This window comes from Rhinopithecus roxellana, chromosome 5, assembly GCF_007565055.1.
Source record: "Rhinopithecus roxellana isolate Shanxi Qingling chromosome 5, ASM756505v1, whole genome shotgun sequence".
Taxonomy (NCBI): domain Eukaryota; kingdom Metazoa; phylum Chordata; class Mammalia; order Primates; family Cercopithecidae; genus Rhinopithecus; species Rhinopithecus roxellana.
Genome location: NC_044553.1, coordinates 135,904,087 through 135,924,965, shown reverse-complemented (window position 1 = coordinate 135,924,965; position 20,879 = coordinate 135,904,087). Strand labels below are relative to the sequence as shown.

The 20,879-nt window shown below is 42.6% G+C and overlaps 1 protein-coding gene across 3 annotated transcripts in view; it reads left to right on the top strand.

Annotated features, from left to right (window-relative positions):
* The first annotated feature begins 734 nt into the window (after positions 1-734).
* The window catches only part of SNW1 (SNW domain containing 1), a 44,439-nt gene continuing 24,294 nt past the window's right edge, over positions 735-20,879 (top strand). For all 3 annotated transcript variants that reach the window (XM_010382729.2, XM_010382728.2, XM_030931534.1), the window contains exons 1-3: positions 735-801; positions 7,215-7,368; positions 12,177-12,338. In XM_010382729.2, coding sequence (XP_010381031.1) covers positions 788-801; positions 7,215-7,368; positions 12,177-12,338 — 330 coding nt within the window. In that variant the 5' untranslated portion in view covers positions 735-787. The remainder of the gene's footprint in view (positions 802-7,214; positions 7,369-12,176; positions 12,339-20,879) is intronic.

The window sequence follows — 20,879 nt, the reverse complement described above, 5'->3', positions numbered from 1 at the left end:
CAAGCAAACATCCATGTTGTGAACTACCAATAAATAGGGTTCATGTGGGAAGGAGTTGAGAGTGACCCCTAGGAGCTGAGGGTGGCCACCACTAGCAGCACACAACAAAACAGGGAAATCCATCCCAAAACCGCCAGGAACTGATTTCTGCAAACAAGAATGAGTTAGGAGATGAATTTTTCTCCAGAGCCTCCTATGAGATTTCAGCCTTGTCATACCCTGGGCAGAGAACCCAGAAGCTCGGTAAATTACCAAGGATTACAAAATATCTCCCCAGGAGAGTGCTGTGGGTAGTGAGAAGATACGATTTAAAGAAAAGTTTTGAGTGTGAATGTTTTCAGAGAGTCCAAGAGCTCTCCATTAGCCAGTCTCACTATTGCCTATCGTTTTAAACTCCCTATCACCCTTTCACTTACAGCAGCTGTCCCGGGGAAGCTTTTGTATTTTGTACCCTTTCTGGGGGAATGGGACTGAGTAAGGAGCGTAATAAAGCGGCCTAAACGGCATCTCCCTCTATCTTTGATATTTTGCCTAGGGAACGCCCTATCATGTCGCATATAAGCGATCGAGTTATGTATTTGTTGCTAGCTGAGGAGATTATTCCTTGATAACCGCTTGATCCGGTCAGAATAGAAACGAATGCTACTCGTGTTCAAAGAACTACAAATCCCAGAACGCCTTTCGGCCAGAGCGCCTGCGCATCGCGCGCTCCTTCCTTTCCGCTCCTCATCATCTGGAAAGACCCGCCCCGCGGTGCTGTCGCTCGCGCTGGAAGAAGCGGAAGAAGATGGCGCTCACCAGGTGGGTTGTTGATTGGGGTCCTCGATACGGAAGGGTCTGGGAGTACCAATCTTTTTCATTTCTCTTCCCATACTCTTGGGGCGGTGACCTGACCCGGGGCACAGAATGACGTGGGCCAAGACTACGGCTACGTCCTCCCGCTGGCCGCCGCTACGACTAGGCCTAGTCGAAGCTGGGGTCTTTCAGCGGTTTCCCGGGTTTAGTTCACCCCTCTACCAAGGCCGAAAGCCGCGGGGTGGCCTCAGACACTTAAGACTGCATTTTTCGTTTAAGCATCTGGCGGGGAGCGAACAACGCTCCCTCACGTCCGCGGCTCGGGCGAACAAGAAGGGGTTGGGGACGGTAGTGGCTTATTTGGGCGGAGTGAAGCGCACGGGGTGCGACTGCGCGGCTTTCCGGCCGTTTGCCTGTGTCCCGAAACAAGGATTCCTGAATGAAGGGACCCGGAGCTGAACAGAGATTTAAATGAACCACAGTAGTGGCAGCTATCTGCTGATATGCGCCGCTGCTCCGCACTTTAACTTTGGAGCTTAGAATTTCTTCCGTAGATAGAACCACCTCAGAGTTTTGCTGTTTCCGGTTACCTTAGTAACTGTCTGTACAGTGCTCCCCGCCTTTAAGGAAAAGATGCTTTTCAGTGGGAGAGTCCAAGAAGTTACGCTACCCCTGCTAGTCCCCAACCTTGCTGCCCCATCTTAAGTGGAAAAACTTTCCATGCGAACTGAACAGGAAAAGTCTAGTGTTCCGGAAGGTTGTAGAGAAAGTAGTCCTTTTAGGACATCAACTTGAGCTCTCAACACGCTTCATTCTCCTCACGCATGGTTTTGTTTTGTTTTGTTTTGTTTTCCTGGCCGATGACAGTATGAATCCAAAAAATTACTTTGGGAATTACTGTTGGTGCCTTGCTCTGTACTGGGGATTGTGTACACAGAAGAAAATCTGTCTTTGGCAACAGGGAAGATGGGGTACAAGGTATACAGACATAAAACAATCACAGAACACAAAATGCACATTTGCGTAATACTAACCTTAGTGCAAAAAGAATTAGATGGAATAAGTTGTGTGGGCTGGAGAGTTTTCTTCCCCCTCTCCTTTCTAAAAATTTTTTTGCTTTTTTTTTAAAAAAACTATTTTTTTGAGATGGGGTCTCGCTGTGTTGGCCAGGTTGGTCTTTAACTCTTGGCCTCAAGCAGTCCTCCTGTCTCAGCCTCCAAAAGTGCTAGGATTACAGGCATGAGCCACCATGCCCGGCATCTGAATTTTTTTTTTAATATAAAGCTAGAAATGGGGTGTCACTACGTTGGCCAGGGTGGTCTCCAACTCTTAGCCTCCATCAGTCTTCTCACCTAGGCTTCCCAAAGTGCTGGGATTGCAGGCATGAGCTACCATTCCCAGCCAAGAGTTTTTTCTTTAGTAAATGTTACAGGCAGCAAACATTTGAGTACCTTCCAAGTGTGAGACACTGTGTCATAGACTAGTAAAGTCATGAGGGGAGACTTTGTGGAAAAGGTGGAATTTGAAATGGACACACAGGAAAAATTTCTAGAGATGTGATGGGTGTTTTTTTATTTTATTTTATTTTTTGATACAGGGTCTCACTCTTGCCCAGGCTGGAGTGCAGTGACCCAATCACAGCCCACTGCATCCTCAACCTCCCAAGGCTCAGGTGATCCTCCTGCCTCAGAGTAGCTGGGACTGTAGACACTTGCCATGATGCCCAGTTAATTTTTGGTTTTTTTAGTAGAGGTGGGGTTTTGCCATGTTGCCCAGCCTGTTCTTGAACTGGGCTTAACTGATCCACCCGTCTCAGCCACCACATCGTCTGGCCTGTCATGGGTATTGTGTGCTTAAAATTGCAATGGCAGAATGCAATATTCAAATGACCAGTCTTGGGGACTGCAGAGCTTTCCATACCTACCATCTGGGGTTCCTCAGTATTCTTTGTAATATCCTTTAAACCAGTAAACGCATTTTTCTGAGTTCTGTGAGGTACCCTAGCAAATTAGTTGAACCTGAGGATGAGGTCGTGGGAACCCTGGTTTGTAGTCAGTTGGCCAGTGGCCTGGACCTGCCATTGGCATCTGAAGTAAGGGCAGTCTTATGGGACTGAGCCCTCAACCTGTGACATCTGACACTCTCTCCAGGTAGATAACATCAAAAATGAATTGAATTAGAGGACACTTTACTGGTGTCCAATAAACAATTGATAGCTTGCTTGATACGTGGGGAAAAACCATCACGTATCTGGTATCAGAAGTGTTGTGTGTTGTTGATTGTTGAGTGAAATAATAGGAGAAACTGAATTTGTTTTAATTTTATACTCGATCCACATGGAGCTTACATTCTACTGGGATTGAAAGACTATGAGTAAAATCGGCCGGGTGCGGTGGCTCAAGCCTGTAATCCCAGCACTTTGGGAGGCCAAGACGGGCGGATCACGAGGTCAGGAGATCGAGACTATCCTGGCTAAGATGGTGAAACCCCGTCTCTACTAAAAAAAAAAAATACAAAAACTAGCTGGGCGAGGTGGCGGGCGCCTGTAGTCCCAGCTACACGGGAGGCTGAGGCAGGAGAATGGCGTAAACCCAGGAGGCGGAGCTTGCAGTGAGCTGAGATCCGGCCACTGCACTCCAGCCTGGGCGACAGAGCGAGACTCCGTCTCAAAAAAAAAAAAAAAAAAAGAGAAAGACTATGAGTAAAATCATAATGCAATTTCAGGTAATACATGCTAGGAATAAAAGAGGGTTAGAGAGTGACTCAAAGCTTGGGGTGAAGTGGCTGTTTTGGGTAAGGTGGTCAGAAAACAGCTCTAGAGAGAGGTAACTGAGCAGAGACATGAGTGCTAAGATGCAAGCTGTTGAAAGATCTGGGGCTACTCTAGGCATACTGCCTATGGGATAGCCCTGCTCCTCAAGGAGCAGTCAAAAAAGAAGAGATCTGGAGAAGAGTTTTCTATAAAAGCATAAGAAAATTTGTTCTGTGTTTTTGTTTTTGTTTTGTTTGTTATGTTTTGTTTTGTTTTGTTTTTTGAGGCGGAGTCTCACTCTCACCCAGGCTGGAGTGCAGTGGAGCAATCTCAGCTCACTGCAAACTCCACCTCCCAAGTTCAAGTGATTTTCCTGCCTCAGCTGGTATTACAGGCGTCCGCCACCATGCCCGGCTAATTTTTGTATTTTTAGTAGAGACAGGGCTTCACTATGTTGGCATGGCTGGTCTCGAACTCCTGGCCTCAAGTAATCCACCTGCCTTGGCCTCCCAAAGTGTTGGGATTACAGGTGTGAGCCACCTTGCCCAGCCGGAAAAATTGTGATTGATTGAGACAGACAGACAGACTGATAGATAGATTTTATGGCAGAAGGAATAGCCAATGTAAAGATCCTGAGATGGCTTAAGGAAAGATGAGAAGGCTATAGCGAAATGAAGATGGTGAGTGCCAGGGAAGAGTGTATTTATTTCTCCTGCAGCATTTAAGGAGCTCCAGCTGTGAGCTTAAAAGTCTTGGAGCGTTAGGGATGAAAGAAGTATAAGGCGTAATTCCTGCAGAGCTGCTCACAGTCTTGTGAAAACAGAGTAGATAAATGAGTAGATGATTGCAGTATGGTAAGATAATGTTGTAGTAGTGGTATATAGAGGGTTGTGGGGGAGCATAGAGATGGGCATTTAACCCAAACTGGAAGAGTCATGGAACAGCCCTAAAACTATCAAACATACAGGAACCTGTATTGAAAGTGCTTAGATACTATGCCAACTGGTTCATGGATTTCTCTCATTTAATATTTATAAGAACCTTATGAAGTAGATACTCTTATGAACTATTATTACAGATGAGAAAATAGATTCAGAGAGGTAAGTAGCTTATCCAGGTTAGTAAGTGGCATAGGTCAGATCTGAATTCTAAGCCTAGCCATCACTTACCGCCCCAGACTGGATTAGATCCCTATCATGTAGACTCATAGCATCTGTATCTTTACATCATAACTTAATATGTGTAATTATAGATTTGTGTGATTTTTTTTTTTTTTGGTCTCTGTCTCTGCAAGACTAAGCTGTCTTTCTCCGTTTATAGTCTCATGCCTAGCATAGTGCTTGAACCCAAATAATAAATATTTTTGAATAATTAATAAGCTCTGCTACTTAGGTATGCTTACTATCCAAGAATCACAAAGGAACTAAGGTTGTTTTCTCCATATTCAGCCATCAGGATCCTTTTGTAGTACTTTAGAGTATCACTATAATACTTTAATACTTAAAAGTTGTTAAGAACAGTTTAGTAGAAAGGTTACCTTGACTAAAGAATAAGCTGCATCTTCAGGGCTTCTGCTTTGATTCTTTGGTCTCTAAGTTTTTCGTTGTTGTTTATTTTAGACGGAGTTTTGCTGTTGTTGCCCTGGCTGGAGTGCAATGATGCAATCTTGGCTCACTGTACCCTCCACCTACCGGGATCAAGTGATTCTCCTGCCTCAGCCTCCTGAGTGGCTGGGATTACAGGCACGCACCAGCACGCCTGGCTAATTTTGTATTTTTAGTAGACACGGGGTTTCACCATGTTGGTCAGGCTGGTCTTGAACTCCTGACCTCAGGTGATCCACCCACCTTGGCCTCCCAAAGTGCTGGGATTACAAGTGTGAGCCACCATGGCTGGCCTGGCCTCTAAGTTTTAAATTTCATTCTAGATTCCCTTGGCACTTAAATATGCAACTTGTGTTTATTTTATCCACCTCTTTGTTCTAATCCTAGTTCTTTTGTATTTACACTGAAGTAGTTTAAGGAGCATAAGGGTAAAAATGTTAAAAATAAGGAGTAGCCAGGCATGGTGGCTCATGCCAGTAATGCTAGTACTTTGGGAGGGTGAGGCTGATGGATCACTTGAGGTCAGGAGTTTGAGACCAGCCTGACCAACATGGGCCAACATGGAAAAAACCCGTCTCTACTAAAAATACAAAAATTAGGGGTGTGGTGGCACGCACCTGTAATCCCAGCTACTTGGAGGCTGAGGCATGAGAATCACATGAATCCAGGAGACAGAGGTTTCAGTGAGCCGAGTTTGCGCCACTGCACTCAAGGCTGGGCAACAGAACGAGACTCTGTCTCAAAAAAAGTAAAAGGAATATAAGTATATCAAGTATATACTGGACAGTTTATCCCTGGATTATTAGGAATGTTTACTTGCTTGTTATACGAAATATGGAAACAGGTTGAGTGTGGTGGCTCACACCTGTAATCCTAGCACTTTGGGAGGCCAAGGCAGGCAGGTCATCTGCGGTCAGGAGTTCGAGACCAGCCTGGCCAACATGGCGAAACCCTGTCTCTACTGAAAATACAAAACTTAGCCGGGTGTGATGCTGCACATCTGTAATCCCAGCTACTTGGGAGGGTGAGGCAGGAAAATTACTTGAACCCGAGAGGTGGAGGCTGCAGTGAGCCAAGATGGTGCCATTGCACTCCAGCCTGGGTGACACAGAGAGATTCTGTCTCAAAAAGAAAAAAAGGGCCGGGCGCGGTGGCTCAAGCCTGTAATCCCAGCACTTTGGGAGGCCGAGACGGGCGGATCACGAGGTCAGGAGATCGAGACCATCCTGGCTAACACGGTGAAACCCCGTCTCTACTAAAAAATACAAAAAACTAGCCAGGCGAGGTGGCGGGCCCCTGTAGTCCCAGCTACTCGGAGGCTGAGGCAGGAGAATGGCATAAACCCGGGAGGCGGAGCTTGCAGTGAGCTGAGAACCGGCCACTGCACTCCAGCCCGGGCAACAGAGCGAGACTCCGTCTCAAAAAAAAAAAAAAAAAAAAAAAGAAAAGAAAAAAAAGGACAAATATGGAAGCGTGGCCAAATGTGGTGGGTCACGCCTATAATTCCAGCACTTTGAGAGGCCAAGGTCAGCGGATTACTTGAGGTCAAGTTTAAGACCAGCCTGGCCAACATGGGGAAACCCCATCTCTACTAAAATTGCAAAAATTAGCCTCGTGTGGTGACACATGCCTGTAATCCCAGCTACTTGGGAGGCTGAGGCAGGAGAATCACTTGAACCCAGGAGGCAGAGGTTGCACAGAGTGGAGATGGTACCACTGTATTCCAGCCTGGGCAACAGAGTGAGACTCAAAAAAAAGGAAATACGGAAGCATAAATGCTTAAGAGTTTGTCTATTATGTGAAATATCTGTTAATTTTTTATTCTGGGCATCATTTGCTGTTGTCCTAGTCAGATGTTTTTACTGTGTATCTTTGAGTACTTCTGTCTTCCACATATTATAAAATGACTAATATTGAGTACTACCATAAATCATTGAAAAATCGGCTGTTTTGCTGAAAAGTAAAAGCATTGTAGGAAAATTTGTCTCTGTGGCCAAGTTGCAGTGGTCAAATTAAACATAAGCGTTTTTTAAATTTCTGACTTTTATTGTCTTTGCTTATAGCTTTTTACCTGCACCTACTCAGCTATCTCAGGACCAGCTTGAGGCTGAAGAAAAGGCAAGATCCCAAAGATCGCGGCAGACCTCATTGGTCTCCTCCCGAAGAGAGCCTCCCCCGTACGGATACCGGAAAGGCTGGATACCTCGGTTATTAGAGGTACATATGGATCTTAAGTTTAGATTTATTAAGTTGTGCTGAAATTTATAGCACACTATAACATAAATTTAAATGTTAGAACCTCTGATTATGAATGTCAGTGTGATAGAAATTCTGGTTATGTGCTCTCAAGATGTATATTTCCCTCAGAAGATGTGTCATTTTCTTTTTGCTTATTATCTGTCACTGCTTTGTGGTCACTAGAGAATTGTACCATTTGTCTATTCCTATATCAAACTATTAAATATTTACAAGAAAACTAACATTTTGTAAATCCAGGAATTATAGCGTATGGAAAATAATGGGAAGGTAAAAGGTAAGAGAGTTGAAAGTGGATTTCATGTTTGGGCTCCTCCTCCTCCCCTCCAGTAATACCACATAACCCTGAAGAGACAACTTTCCTTCAGGGAAAACTCCAGTAGCACTTGTCTTCTTATCTTTAATTTGAGAATGTTAATATATATCTGATATATAGATTAAATATGTTTTTGCGGGCATAAGAGACGAAATTTGGTTGATTTGAAGGCAATGAGGGAGAAGGAACCATCTGGAATAGCCCTTTCTATCTCTAGCTTGTTGCCAAAGAACAAGCCTTTGGTCGGGCGCAGCGGTTCTCACCTGTAATCCCAGCACTTTGGGAGGCTGAGGTGGGCGGATCATCTGAGGCCAGGAGTTTCGAGACCAGCCTGACCAACATGGAGCAACCCCATCTCTACTAAAAATACAAAATTAGCCAGGCTTGGTGGCTCATGCCTGTAATCCCAGCTACTCTGGAGGCTGAGGCAGGAGAATTGCTTGAACCTGGGAGGCAGAGGTTGCAGTGAGCCGAGATCGCACCATTGCACTCTAGCCTGGACAACAGTAGCAAAACTCCGTCTCAATAAAAAATAAAAATAAAAAGAGCAAGCTTCCTTGGCAGCACCTATTCTAATTATTCAGGATCCTTTACATTAATTAATTAGTTTTATTTTTGGGATGGAATCTCACTCCATTTCCCAGGCTGGAGTGCAATGGTATGATTTCAGCTCACTGTAACCTCTGCCTCCCAGGTTCAGGCGATTCTCCTGCCTCAGCCTCCCAAGTAGCCAGGATTACAGGCACAGGCCACCATGCACAGCTAATTTTCTGTATTTTTAGTAAAGACAGGGTTTCACCATGTTGGCTAGGCTGGTTTTGAACTCCTGACTTCAGGTGATCTGCCTGCCTCAGCTTCCCGAAGTGCTGGGATAACAGGCCTGAGCCACCGCGCCTGGCCTACATTAATTTAATACATATTCCTTTCCCTGATTCTAGGGCAGCCTTCCCATGCTTGACCACTGTCTTCACTAGGGAGAAAAGCAAACATTTGAGACACGTATTTCCTCCTCAGGACCCCCTCCACTTTAATCAAGCCTTTTCCATCTCCCAGTATTCCTTCTGATTCCTGCATATTTTGCTTCTTCATGTCCCAACGAATATATCTGCCCTATTAAAAATCTGAAGTGCCTATATCATTCCCAGTTATTTTCGTTTTATCACTTTTCTTTCTTTCTTTCTTTCTTTTTTTTTTTTTTTAAGATAAAAATCTCACCCTGTCACCCAGGCTAGAGTGTAGGGGTGCGATCTCAGCTCACTGCAACCTCTGCCTCAGCCTCCCAAGTAGCTGGGATTATAGGCGCGCATCACCATACCTGGCTAATTTTTGTGTTTTTAGTAGAGGCAGAGTTTTGCCATGTTGGCCAGGCTGGTCTCGAGCTCCTGACCTCAAGCAATCCACCTGCGTTGGCCTCCCAACGTCCTGGGATTACAGGTGTGAACCACCAAGCCCAGCCATCACCCCATCACTTTTCTTTGTTCTGTCCTTACTGGTTATGATTTTTACTTCGCAAGTATGAAGGGCTCATGCCTTTTTTCACATGCCTTCAAGTAGTGATCGTAGTATTCATTGAATTGATAGTTGTAGCTTAGAGTCCTACCAGAAGCCATCTGTATTCTCAATCTCTTCCATGTCTCAGTCCCCTGGCTACCAGACTTTTTTTTTTTCTTTTTGAGACAGAGTCTTGCTCTGTCACCAGACTGAGTACAGTGGCACGATCTCAGCTCACTGCAACCTCGCCTCCTGGGTTCAAGCAGTTCTCTGCCTCAGCCTCCCAAGTAGCTGGGATTACAGGCGTCCGCCACCTCGCCCGGCTAATTTTTTTGTACTTTTAGTAGAGACGGGGTTTCACCATCTTGGCCAGGCTGGTCTTGAACTCCTGACCTCATGATCCACCTGCCTCGGCCTCCCAAAGTTCTGGGATTACAGCTGTGAGCCACCACACCCGGCCCATACTCTTTATTAGAGTTTATAAGAGGAACACCTAACTAGATCATATCTTGTCCTATGTATTCCAAAAAACCCACATGTAGGTTTTTTTGTTGCTTTTTTGTCAGCTTTCCTCTGGTCCTTATGACTGCTGGTGTGTGAAGGCCAGTCATATTGCAATTATGAAGGGATTTTTGTTGCTTTTGTTTTCTCTGATAGTGTAATTTGTGGGAGGCAGAGCAAGATGAAAGATTATCAAGGAGTCTTACCTGGGGAAAAAAAGTAGTGCTTGGCATCATCTAATAGAGGAGTTGAGTGTCTCTGTTGAGGCATTATAAATATTGTTTGGTCTGTCAATAGGTTGCACAATGAGGGTGACAGGCATCACCTTACATAGAATGGAAATCTCATCCTTTCGTTTCAGCATTGCGATACTTGGTTGCTATTAGGTTTTTAGTTTCCTACTGGACTATTAGTGGTTTCATATATCCTGGTAGAACAAAACAGTTTATTTGAAAATCAAGTTGAAATGGCCAGCTAATCTGGAAATGCTATGGATGCTGCTTGAGGGGAGTGAATATTCTGTGGAAGAAGGCGTTTTATTCTAGTTTTCAAAATAAAAGCTATGATTTTCTGGCAATCTTAATGACCACATAATGCTACATCTACAGTTCTGAAGTGCTTATTATAGTTGAAAAACTCTAGCAAATCCAAGCATGTGTCAGATTGATGGCCTGGGTACGGGAAGCACTTTTCTTAGGAATGCTTTAACTCTTTCTCATTTACAAGAAAATGTCTCTCAGCGTTATTCTCTTGGTTTTCAAAAACTTCAAACATTTCTTTAGCAAATAAGCATATTGTACTTAGGAACTCATATATCTTAGATCTAATGGAGTATTACTTAAAGAGGTCTTGTAAAAGTGAATATTTTCTTTCTTTTTTTTCCATCAAACCCCCTCTAAATGATTAAATTTAATTTGTGTTTTCTATCATTTCTTAATAGTACTTGTTAGGCTGTTTTGAGCTTAAAGAAAGATATTTCATAGTAGTACAAAATACAAAGCTTTTCGGAGTCTCAAACGATCTGGTTCAGGTGCTGCATATAATACCTGCGAGGTCTCAGGAAAACTGCTTAATTTTTCTAAACCTGAATGTTTCCATTTAAAATACAATGATGTTAAAGAGTTACAAGGATAAAATGAGATAATACAAGTGTGAATCATGTTTAAAGTGTACTAAGCAAATACTACCAAATTTTTTAAAACTACTTAAAAATTATACTTGATCCTCATGTTTACTCGATAAACCTTTTCAAAATATTGCATTTCATCAGCAAACTTTATTTAGCTTGTTCTACTTTAGCAGTCTCAGTTCTCTCCTAAATAATTATGTATAATCACTAATAATCACTAGTAGAAATGTGGTAAACTCATTTCTGGATCCTTCCTGTTGTATTCATTTGCTTCTCACATAACAATGAATAAATAATATGTTAATAAAATCTGATTCTGCCGGGCGCGGTGGCTCAAGCCTGTAATCCCAGCACTTTGGGAGGCCGAGACGGGCGGATCACGAGGTCAGGAGATCGAGACCATCCTGGCTAACACGGTGAAACCCCGTCTCTACTAAAAAATACAAAAAACTAGCCGGGCGAGGTGGCGGGTGCCTGTAGTCCCAGCTACTCGGAGGCTGAGGCAGGAGAATGGCATAAACCCGGGAGGTGGAGCTTGCAGTGAGCTGAGAACTGGCCACTGCACTCCAGCCCGGGCGACAGAGCGAGACTCCGTCTCAAAAAAAAAAAAAAAAAAAAATCTGATTCCAAGAAAAAATCTTTTATATTTCTGCCCCAAGTATAGCTTTACCTGTTCCCCACTAAAATATGTATATATATGCTAAAATATATGCATATGTATTTTGCCTTGTCCTAGCCATTTTGCTTAGTTTGTCCTGCATATATGAAATCCACATTGTCTTGCTGTATTCTGTAAGTCCCTTCATGATCTGGTGTTTTTTACTCATGTAACTTGTGCCTCAAGCTCTGCTGTCCTTATTAAGCTGTTAGCCCCACTGAATTCTCATTTCCTAAAATATGCCAAGCTCATTCTTGCAGCAGGGCCTTCACATTGGCTATTTGATCCGTCTAGAAAATGCTTCCCGTGTGTGTGTGTGTGTGTGTGTGTGTGTGTGTGTGTACACACACATCTTCCCATGACTGCTTTCTAATCATTCAGGCTTTAGCTCACATGTTACTTCTTCACAAAGGCTGTCCCCAACCACCCTATCAAAAGTAGCCCCTTTTCCCAGTCTTGATCTTTATGTTACCTTCATGGTACTTATCACAAGCCAAAGAATGTGTTTTTTTCTATCTTTGCCTACTAGAATGTAAACTCCGCAAGAGACAGGGACCTCTGCTGTATCTCTAGCGTCTAGCATACTAAGGACTTAACAATTACTTGTTGAATGAATGAATATATCTTGAATGTCAAATGATTAACTATTTTATTTAACTACTTCTAATGTGTAGGATTTTGGAGATGGAGGTGCTTTCCCAGAGATCCATGTGGCCCAGTATCCACTGGATATGGGACGAAAGAAAAAAATGTCGAATGCACTGGCCATTCAGGTGGATTCTGAAGGAAAAATTAAATATGATGCAATCGCTCGACAAGGACAGTCAAAAGACAAGGTAATCCTCTCATGTTTTCCCTCAATGATAAATATTTTAGGAAACATTTTAAATTTTGTGGACACAATGAATCTCTTGCTGTTTGAATTATGTTAAAAGTAGCAATGGCTGGACATGGTGGTTTGTACCTAGATTCCCAGCTACTTGGGCGGCAGAGGCAGGAGGTTTGATGGAGCCCAAGAGTTTGAGAATACAACGAGCCACTGCACTCTTGCTTGGGTGGCAATACCTTGTTTTAAAAGGGGGAAAAAAGTACATTTTAAAACAGTTACTTTATATTACTAACATTCTAAAACTGCCAGTAAATTTTTTAAAGTCTGGAATCCCAGAGCCTTACCATCAACTTTTAATTTCTCCTGTAGTTTCTTCTAGTTTTTTCCTGTAGTCTTTACTGATTTCCTCCATGTACTTAGAGTACTTAGATATTTAATAGTTCATTTGAATATAATAAATTACACAAACTTCTTTTGCCCTAGATTAAATACAAAACTAGCATTTGCTATCCAGATTTAGGATGGCCCTGCTACGAAGTAATCCATAGGCCAAAAATAAAATGCTTAAAATAATCTCATCACAGAACAGCTACACTCAGGGCCAAGGAACTATTTTTAAGAAGACCTAGTTTTTTTTTTTTTTTTTTTTTCTTGTAAATAAATACTCAAGATAGAAGTGAAAGATTTCTTTAGAACTGATGATGTTTGGAAAAATACTTGAGAGCTTTCAGTACCTATCGTTTGCCTCTCTGTACCCTGCAAACTTTTTCAATTTACCCTCTAAAATAACACTAACAACCCATCCTTTTCTTCTGCATCATGGCTGCTGAGCTTTGAGGGAAGACAATTATGCAGTCGACTTTTACTTTCGTTTTTTGCATGAAATGCCTTCTCTGTCTAAATCTAATCTTTTTTTTATTTTATTTTTTATTTGTTTTTTTGAGACAGGGTCTTCTTCAGTTGCCCAGGCTGGAGTGCAGTGATCATGATCCTGGCTCACTGAAGCCTCAACTTCCTGGGCTCAAGCAATCCTCCCACCTCAGCCTCTCGAGTGGCTGAGACCCCAGATGTGCACCACCATGCCCGGCTAATTTATTATTTTTTTGTAGAGGTGGGATATCCCTATGTTGCTCAAGCTGGTCTTGAACTTTTGGGCTCAAGCAATCCTGCCTCTACCACCCAAAGTGCTGGGATCACAGGCGTGAGCCACTGCACCTCGATCTATACCTAATCTTGCCATATGTGTTCTGGATCTCAATCCCTTCCCTCTTCCTTTAGGAACCTTACCTACTAGTTAATCTCAACAGTTCTTCACTTCTCCTCTTCTAATGGCTCTTTCCTGTTAGCATTTGAATGTGCTTGTTTTTCTTGTCATTTGTTTGTTCTTTTTTAGATTGTAGTACCATGGCACCCTCATAGCTCATTGCAACCTTGAACTTTCAGGCTCAGGCGATCATCCTACCTCAGCCTCCTGAGTAGCTGGGACTGCAGACACGCACCACCATGCCCAGCTAATTTTTTTATTTTTAGTAGAGCAGAGGGCTCACTGTTTTGCCCAGGCTGGTCGTGAACTCCTGGGCTCAAACAATCCTCCCTCCTTAGCCTCCTAACTCCCAAAGCACTGGGATTATAGGTGTGAGCCACCATACCTGGCCTTTGTTTTCTGCTTTATTTTTGCTTCATAACAACCACTTCAGTAAAGCCATAACTTTGCTAAACACATGATCATGGCTTTAATTTAATTTTATTTATTTGAGATTGGATCTTCCTCTGTCTCCCAAGCTAGAGTACAGTGGTGTGATCATGGCTCGCTGAAGCCTTGACCTCCAGGGCTCAAGTGATCCTTTCACCTCTGCCTCCCAAATAACTGGGACTATAGGCACACACCACACCTGGCTACTTTTTTTTTTTTTTTTTTTTTTTTTTTTTTTTTTGGAGACGGAGTCTTGCTCTGTCACCGAGGCTGGAGTGCAGTGGCGCAATCTCAGCTCATTGCAAGCTCCACCTCCCAGGTTCACGCCATTCTCCTGCCTCAGCATCCCAAGTAGCTGGTACTACAGGCGCCCACCACCATGCCCAGCTAATTTTTTGTATTTTTAGTAGAGATGGAGTTTCACTGCGTTAGCCAGGATGGTCTCAGTCTCCTGACCTTGTGATCCGCCCACCTTGGCCTCCCAAAGTGCTGAGATTACAGGCGTGAGGCCGCCTGGTCTTTCTTATCTTTTGAAAGATAGGCTTTTCCCTGAGTACCTACTCTCAGTGTTCCCTCTAACTACCACCTAATTTTCTTCACTTTTTTCAGATTTCTTTCAGGAGTTGCTTTTGCCCTATTCTTCACTTTCCTTTCACTCTTCAGTTCACTACAAAATGGCCTCACCTAAACCAGTTTAATGAGGTACTCTCTGGCAAAAGTCTCTTAACATATTTTTTTACAGCCCATTCTCTTTATATATTTTTTTTTCTTTTAATCATTCTGTGACTCTAACCAAAAAACACAGCACATTCTCTTTAACTAATGTAATTTATTTGCCACTCATATGCTGATAGACTGTTCAATCTGTGTCCAGCCCAGTATTCTCTGCTGGGCTGTAGGTCCTTATATCTTACTGTCTACAAGGGCAAGTGTATCTAGATTTCCCTAAAGTGCTACCTAATCAAATCCAAACTTAAATGCATAATTTTCCACTTAATCTACTTGCTATTTCTCTAACTCAGTAAATGGTAGTGGTATTTACGTAATTGTTTATGCTGAAAGCCTGGGAGTCATTTTTTCTTACTATTATATTGATTTAAAAAAAATTATACAAATAGGCCAGACGCAGTGACTCATGCCTGTAACCCCAGCACTTTGGGAGGCTGAGGCGGTGGATCACCAGGTCAGGAGATCGAGACCATCCTGGCTAATACGGCGAAACCCAGTCTCTACTAAAAATACAAAAAATTAGCCAGGCGTGGTGGCGGGCGCCTGTAGTCCCAGGGACTTGGGAGGCTGAGGCAGGAGAATGGCACGAACCCAGGAGGCAGAGCTTGCAGTGAGCTGAGATGGCACGACTGCACTCCAGCCTGGGTGACAGAGCAAGACTCTGTCTCAAGAAAAAAATAAATTATGCAAATAATATATTATGGTAAAAGATACGATAAGTATATGTCACAAGTATATACAGTACTGCCCACTTTTCTCCTATTTTACTTCCCAGAGGTAACTGCTGTTACTACAGTGATGCATATAATTCCACATTTTTGTTATGGATTTAGATGTTTATATCCTCATTTTACATATACATACACACTTAGAAACTTTTGTTTACATGAATGGAATTCTAGTGCCCATAACTTCCTTTGACTTGGTTTGTTTTGTTTTGTTTTGGTTTTTTGCTTAACATATTTGACAATTTTTATTAGTACATATAGGTCTACTTCATTTTTTTTTTTTTATTAATCTGTATAGGATTCCATCATGTGGTTATCTGCTAGTTTTGTTAAGCATTGGTGGTTTTTAGTTTTACAGACAAATATATTCAAGATCCACATACAAATATCTTGTTGAACGTGATTATTTGTTTAAAATAAATTCTTAGATGTGGACTTACTGGCTCAAAGGCTATTCAAATTTCACATGTGACACATACTGCCCATATGTTCTCTCTGCTTAGCAATCATTCTGGTTCTTGTTTCCCTCAGACCTTCCATCTATTTAGTCTCTGTAAACTATCTTATTTTCTTAACACTTCTCAAGTATATTCCCCTCTCTGCTAGTTAGTTCAGGCCGTTTTCATTTCTTGCTTGATTACTGCAGCCTGGAACCATCTCATTGCCATTTGTCTTGCTGGCGTGAACAAACAAATTCATCTATGTCTGTTTCTTTCTCTCATCATGTATGTACACATACACGCAAGTGTGCACAATTAAAATCTTTCTATGGCTTCCATGGGTAAGGACTAAGCTGCTGTGGCATGCTTGACCCCTTACTCACTTTTCTGGCCTAGCTCTGACTCTCATCAGAATACTGAAATCCAAAAATAAACAGTTCAGTTTTAGCCATTCTGTTTGTTTTCACTATAAAATAAATACTATTATAGGTGTTCTTGTTTGTTTTCGAGACACAGTCTTGCTCTGTCACCCAGGCTGGAGTGCAGTGGCGCAATAACGGCTCACTGCAGCCTTGAGCTCCTGAGCTCAAGTGATCCTCCCACCCAAGCCTTCTGAGTAGTTGGAACTACAGATGCACACCACCACACCTGGCTAATTTTTGTATTTTTTGTAGTGACAGGGTTTCTTTCACCTTGTTGCCCAGGCTGGTCTCAAACTCCTGAGCTCAAGTGATCTGCCTGCTTTGGCCTCCCACAGTGTTGGGATTACAGTTGTGTGCCACTGCACCCAGCCAAGGTGGTTAAGAAGAAAAAAACTTTTTTTTTCCGAGACTGAATCTTGCTTTGTCACCCAGACTGGCGTACAGTAGGGCAATCTCAGCTCACTGCGACCTCAGCCTGTCCAGCTCAAGCAGTTCTTCTGCCTCAGCCTTCTGAGTAGCTGGGATTACAGGCACCTGCCACCAGGCCCAGCTCGTTTTTGTATTTTTAGTAGAGATGGGTTTCACCATGTTGGTTAGGCTGGTCTTGAACTCCTGACCTCAAGCACTCCACCTGCCTCAGCCTCCCAAAGTGCTGGGATTACAGGTGTGAGACACTATGCCCAACCAAGAAGAAAAAATGTTCAGGCATTCCCTATAAATATTTGCCATGAGGAACTACTCGTAGCTCCCATAATATGACACATTGTCTCTTGAGACTTCCCATGGATATTCTTTTTCCTAGAAAGTTCTACCCTTATTCATTCTCTGACTTAATTCTATTGCTTTCCGTTCTCAACTCACTCTTCACTATTCCAGGGTGTTGTCTTGGACCTTCCCTGGCTAGACTGAGTGTCCCTCTTCTCTACTCCCAATGTTTATCATAGCAGTCATCACCTTTTGTTGTAATTATATCTTCACTCATAATCTATATCATTTGACTATAATGTTTTTAAAGGCAGGGATTATATATTTGTATTTCCCTCTTTGATGCCTTACTGCCTGAAAGTTTGACACATAAGGCATCCACCAGTGTTTGTTCAGCGAATAATAGTGGTTTTCATTGTATAACACAAAACCACCTCTCCTGAAGCCAGTGAGGAAGTATAGTCCCCTCCTGCAAAAGGAAAATTAGGCCCCTATACATGGAGAACATATACTGGAAATTTACCCTATATCATGGAGGCCTTCACTTCACTTCAGTTGCCTTTGTTTTGGTGCATCTCTCCTTGGGGGTAATCACTCTTCTTTATTGGTATGTGCTACCTCTCCAGTCCCATTTGGTAGCAAAAAGCAACATCTAAGGGCAACAATTTGGCATTGGCAGGTTGTGTTATTTTGAATGAAATACAGCTTTGGTCCATTTTGCATTATATTTCAAGACTAGAAACCAAGAGTTTTATCTGATTTCTAGGGAATGATGTTTAAATCACTGTCTGTATTGGTGATTATTTTGTATTCGAAATAGAGTAGAACTGTTCAGACTGAACTATTTATTTTTGGAGTTTAGTATCTTGGCCAAATAAGGTCTCCAAAGCATTGTTCCTTTTTTTTCTTTCTTTTTTTTTTTTTTTTAATTTATTTATTTTGTTATTTTTTTGAGATGGAGGCTTGCTGTGTTGCCCAGGCTGGAGTGCAATGGTGCAATCTTGGCTTACTGCAACCTCTGCCTGCCAGGTTTAAGTGATTCTCCTGCCTCACCATCCCACATAGCTGGGATTACAGGCGCATACCACCATGCCCAGCAAATTTTTTTGTATTTTTAGTAGAAGCAGCATTTCACCATGTTGGCTGGGCTGGTCTTGAACTCTTAACCTCAGGTGATCCACTCACCTTGGCCTCCCAAAGTGTTGGGATTACAGGCATGAGCCACTGTGCCCGGCCAGATCATTCCTTTTGTCTGTAATGCAGCCACTAGAACCCCAAACTGGGACCACTTTTCAGGTTTATATCTTTTTGTTTGTTTGTTTTCTAGAAGTGGATAGATTCATGCATGAAGTTTGGAATGCATTGAATAATTCAACATTAATTGAGTAATTATTACACACCATTGGCATTGGGGGAGCCCTTCTTGATTGTTTGGGACCGTCTTTAGCATTGTACAATGTTTAGCATAAGTGGCACTACCTATAAATCCTAGTAGTGTCCCCATCCTACCCCCATTGTCTTAACTAGAAACACCTCACACATTTACAAAGGCACTGGGAGAGAGGAGTTAGAGGTGGCAGTGATGCCCTGTTTGACAATCACTGATTTTCCTGTTTTAGAAGAAATAGAAATGGGCTGCATAATATATAAAATAGAATTTAAAAAATTTGTTATTCCTGAGACTGAACAGGTTATTGAATTTCTGAATTTGGACCAAGATTTCTGATTTACTTCCAAGAAGTCTGGTATTCTTCAGAAACCAGGGAGTTCTCACTGAAATATTAACAGTGAATGAGAAAGAATGGAAAATGCTAGGTGGTAGGTATAAGAGGTGAGAAGAATCAGTGAGGATTCTAAGACATAATATTCTAGGACAAGTCTAAGGCAATTGATCTCTCTACATGTGAAATGAGTACTGTGTATACGACTTATTAGTAATGCAAAATTGGGAATGATAAAGTTTTTTTAGTGTAAACCTTGATACAACCAAATGCTTTTTTTCCTCATTATGATTTGAGTGATAAATCTTTTTCTTTTTTTTTTTTTTTTTTTTTTTTGAAATGGAGTTTTGCTCTTGTTGCCCAGGCCGGGGTGCAGTGGCATGATCTCAGCTCACCGCAACTTCCGCCTCCTGGGTTCAAGTGATTCTCCTGCCTCAACCTCCCAAGTAGCTGGAATTACAGGCCTGCACCACCACGCCTGTCTAATTTTGTATTTTTGGTAGAGACGGGGTTTCTCCATGTTGGTCAGGCTGGTCTCCAATTCCCGACCTCAGGTGATCCGCCCACCTTGGCCTCCCAAAGTGCTGGGATTACAGGTGTGAGCCACCGCACCCGGCCAAGTGATAAATCTTGAAATAAGGGCTTGGTGTATGTATTTTTCCTTCTGAAATAGTTATGTAAGAAATATTACATACAGGACAAGTGCGTTGGCTCATGCCTGTAATCCCAGGATTTTGGGAAGCTTGAGGTGGGAGGATCATTTGAGGCCAGGAGTTTGAGACTAGCCTGGGCAATATAATGAAACCCTGTCTCTTAAAGAAAAGAAATGTTACACATATACTATACCCAAAAGAATGCCTCCAACATATTACCCCTAAAAAATTGTAACAACTTTAAACTGACCCCATGATAAATTATATGTTGTTTGTATGATTTCACACAGTAGCTAAGCTAGATAGCGTTTTCTTTCTACCTCACATAGTGAATGTTTTGACAGGCTTATCCTTTTAGTCTAGTTATTTGCCTGTTTTCTGTAATATCTGTTTTACAGATGAGTTACTACTTTATCTTGTTCACAAAGCTTATTTGTGCTTCTGATACTTTCAAGAGTATATTGTATTTTTCAGATAATGCTCCCCAGCCCATTTGCCTCCTGGAATGTACTCAGTTTCCTCAGCACATTTAATTCTCAGACTATAAAATGTGGGGTTTCGGCCAGGTGCCGTGGCTCACACCTGTAATCCCAGTGCTTTGGGAGGCTGAGGCGGGTGGATCGCCTGAGGTCAGGAGTTCGAGACCAGCCTGGCCAACATGGCGAAACCCCATCTCTACTAAAAATACAAAAATTAGCCGGACATGGTGGCATGCGCCTGTAATCCCAGCAACTTGGGAGGCTGAGGCAGAAGAATGGCTTTAACCCAGGAGGCGGAGGTTGCAATGAGCTGAGATCACGCCTTTGCACTCCAGCCTGGGCAACAAAAGCAAGACTTTGTCTCAAAAAAAAAAAAAATTGGAGGCTGGGCGCGGTGGCTCAAGCTTGTAATCCCAGCACTTTGGGAGGCTGAGACGGGCAGATCACGAGGTCAGGAGATCGAGACCATCCTGGCTAACCCGGTAAAATCCCGTCTCTACTAAAAAATACAAAAAAGTAGCTGGGCGAGGTGGTGGGCTCCTGTAGTCCCAGCTAGTAGGGAAGCTGAGGCAGGAGAATGGCGTAAACCTGGGAGGCGGAGCTTGCAGTGAGCTGAGATCCGGCCACTGTACTCCAGGCTGGGCTGAGCCAGACTTCGTCTCAAAAAAAAAAAAAAAAGAAAAAGAAAAAAAAATTGGGGGTGGGTTTTATAATTAATTACTACGGAGGACCTTGCTCTTCATATGTCCTTCACTGAGCCTTGTGAGATGCTAGAATCTTATTGATGTTCATTTGAAGGGTTATTAACTTTGGAATGCCCAAATAAGGAGCAGCAAATGACTCTTGTATGCTAAATTAGTATTGACACTTTATGTTGAACACACATGACTACCAGGGAGCCGTTTACTTAGAATCCTTTCCTATAATGATTGCTGTGGAGAAGTGATAAACTCTTCATGATTAACTCTTCATAGAACT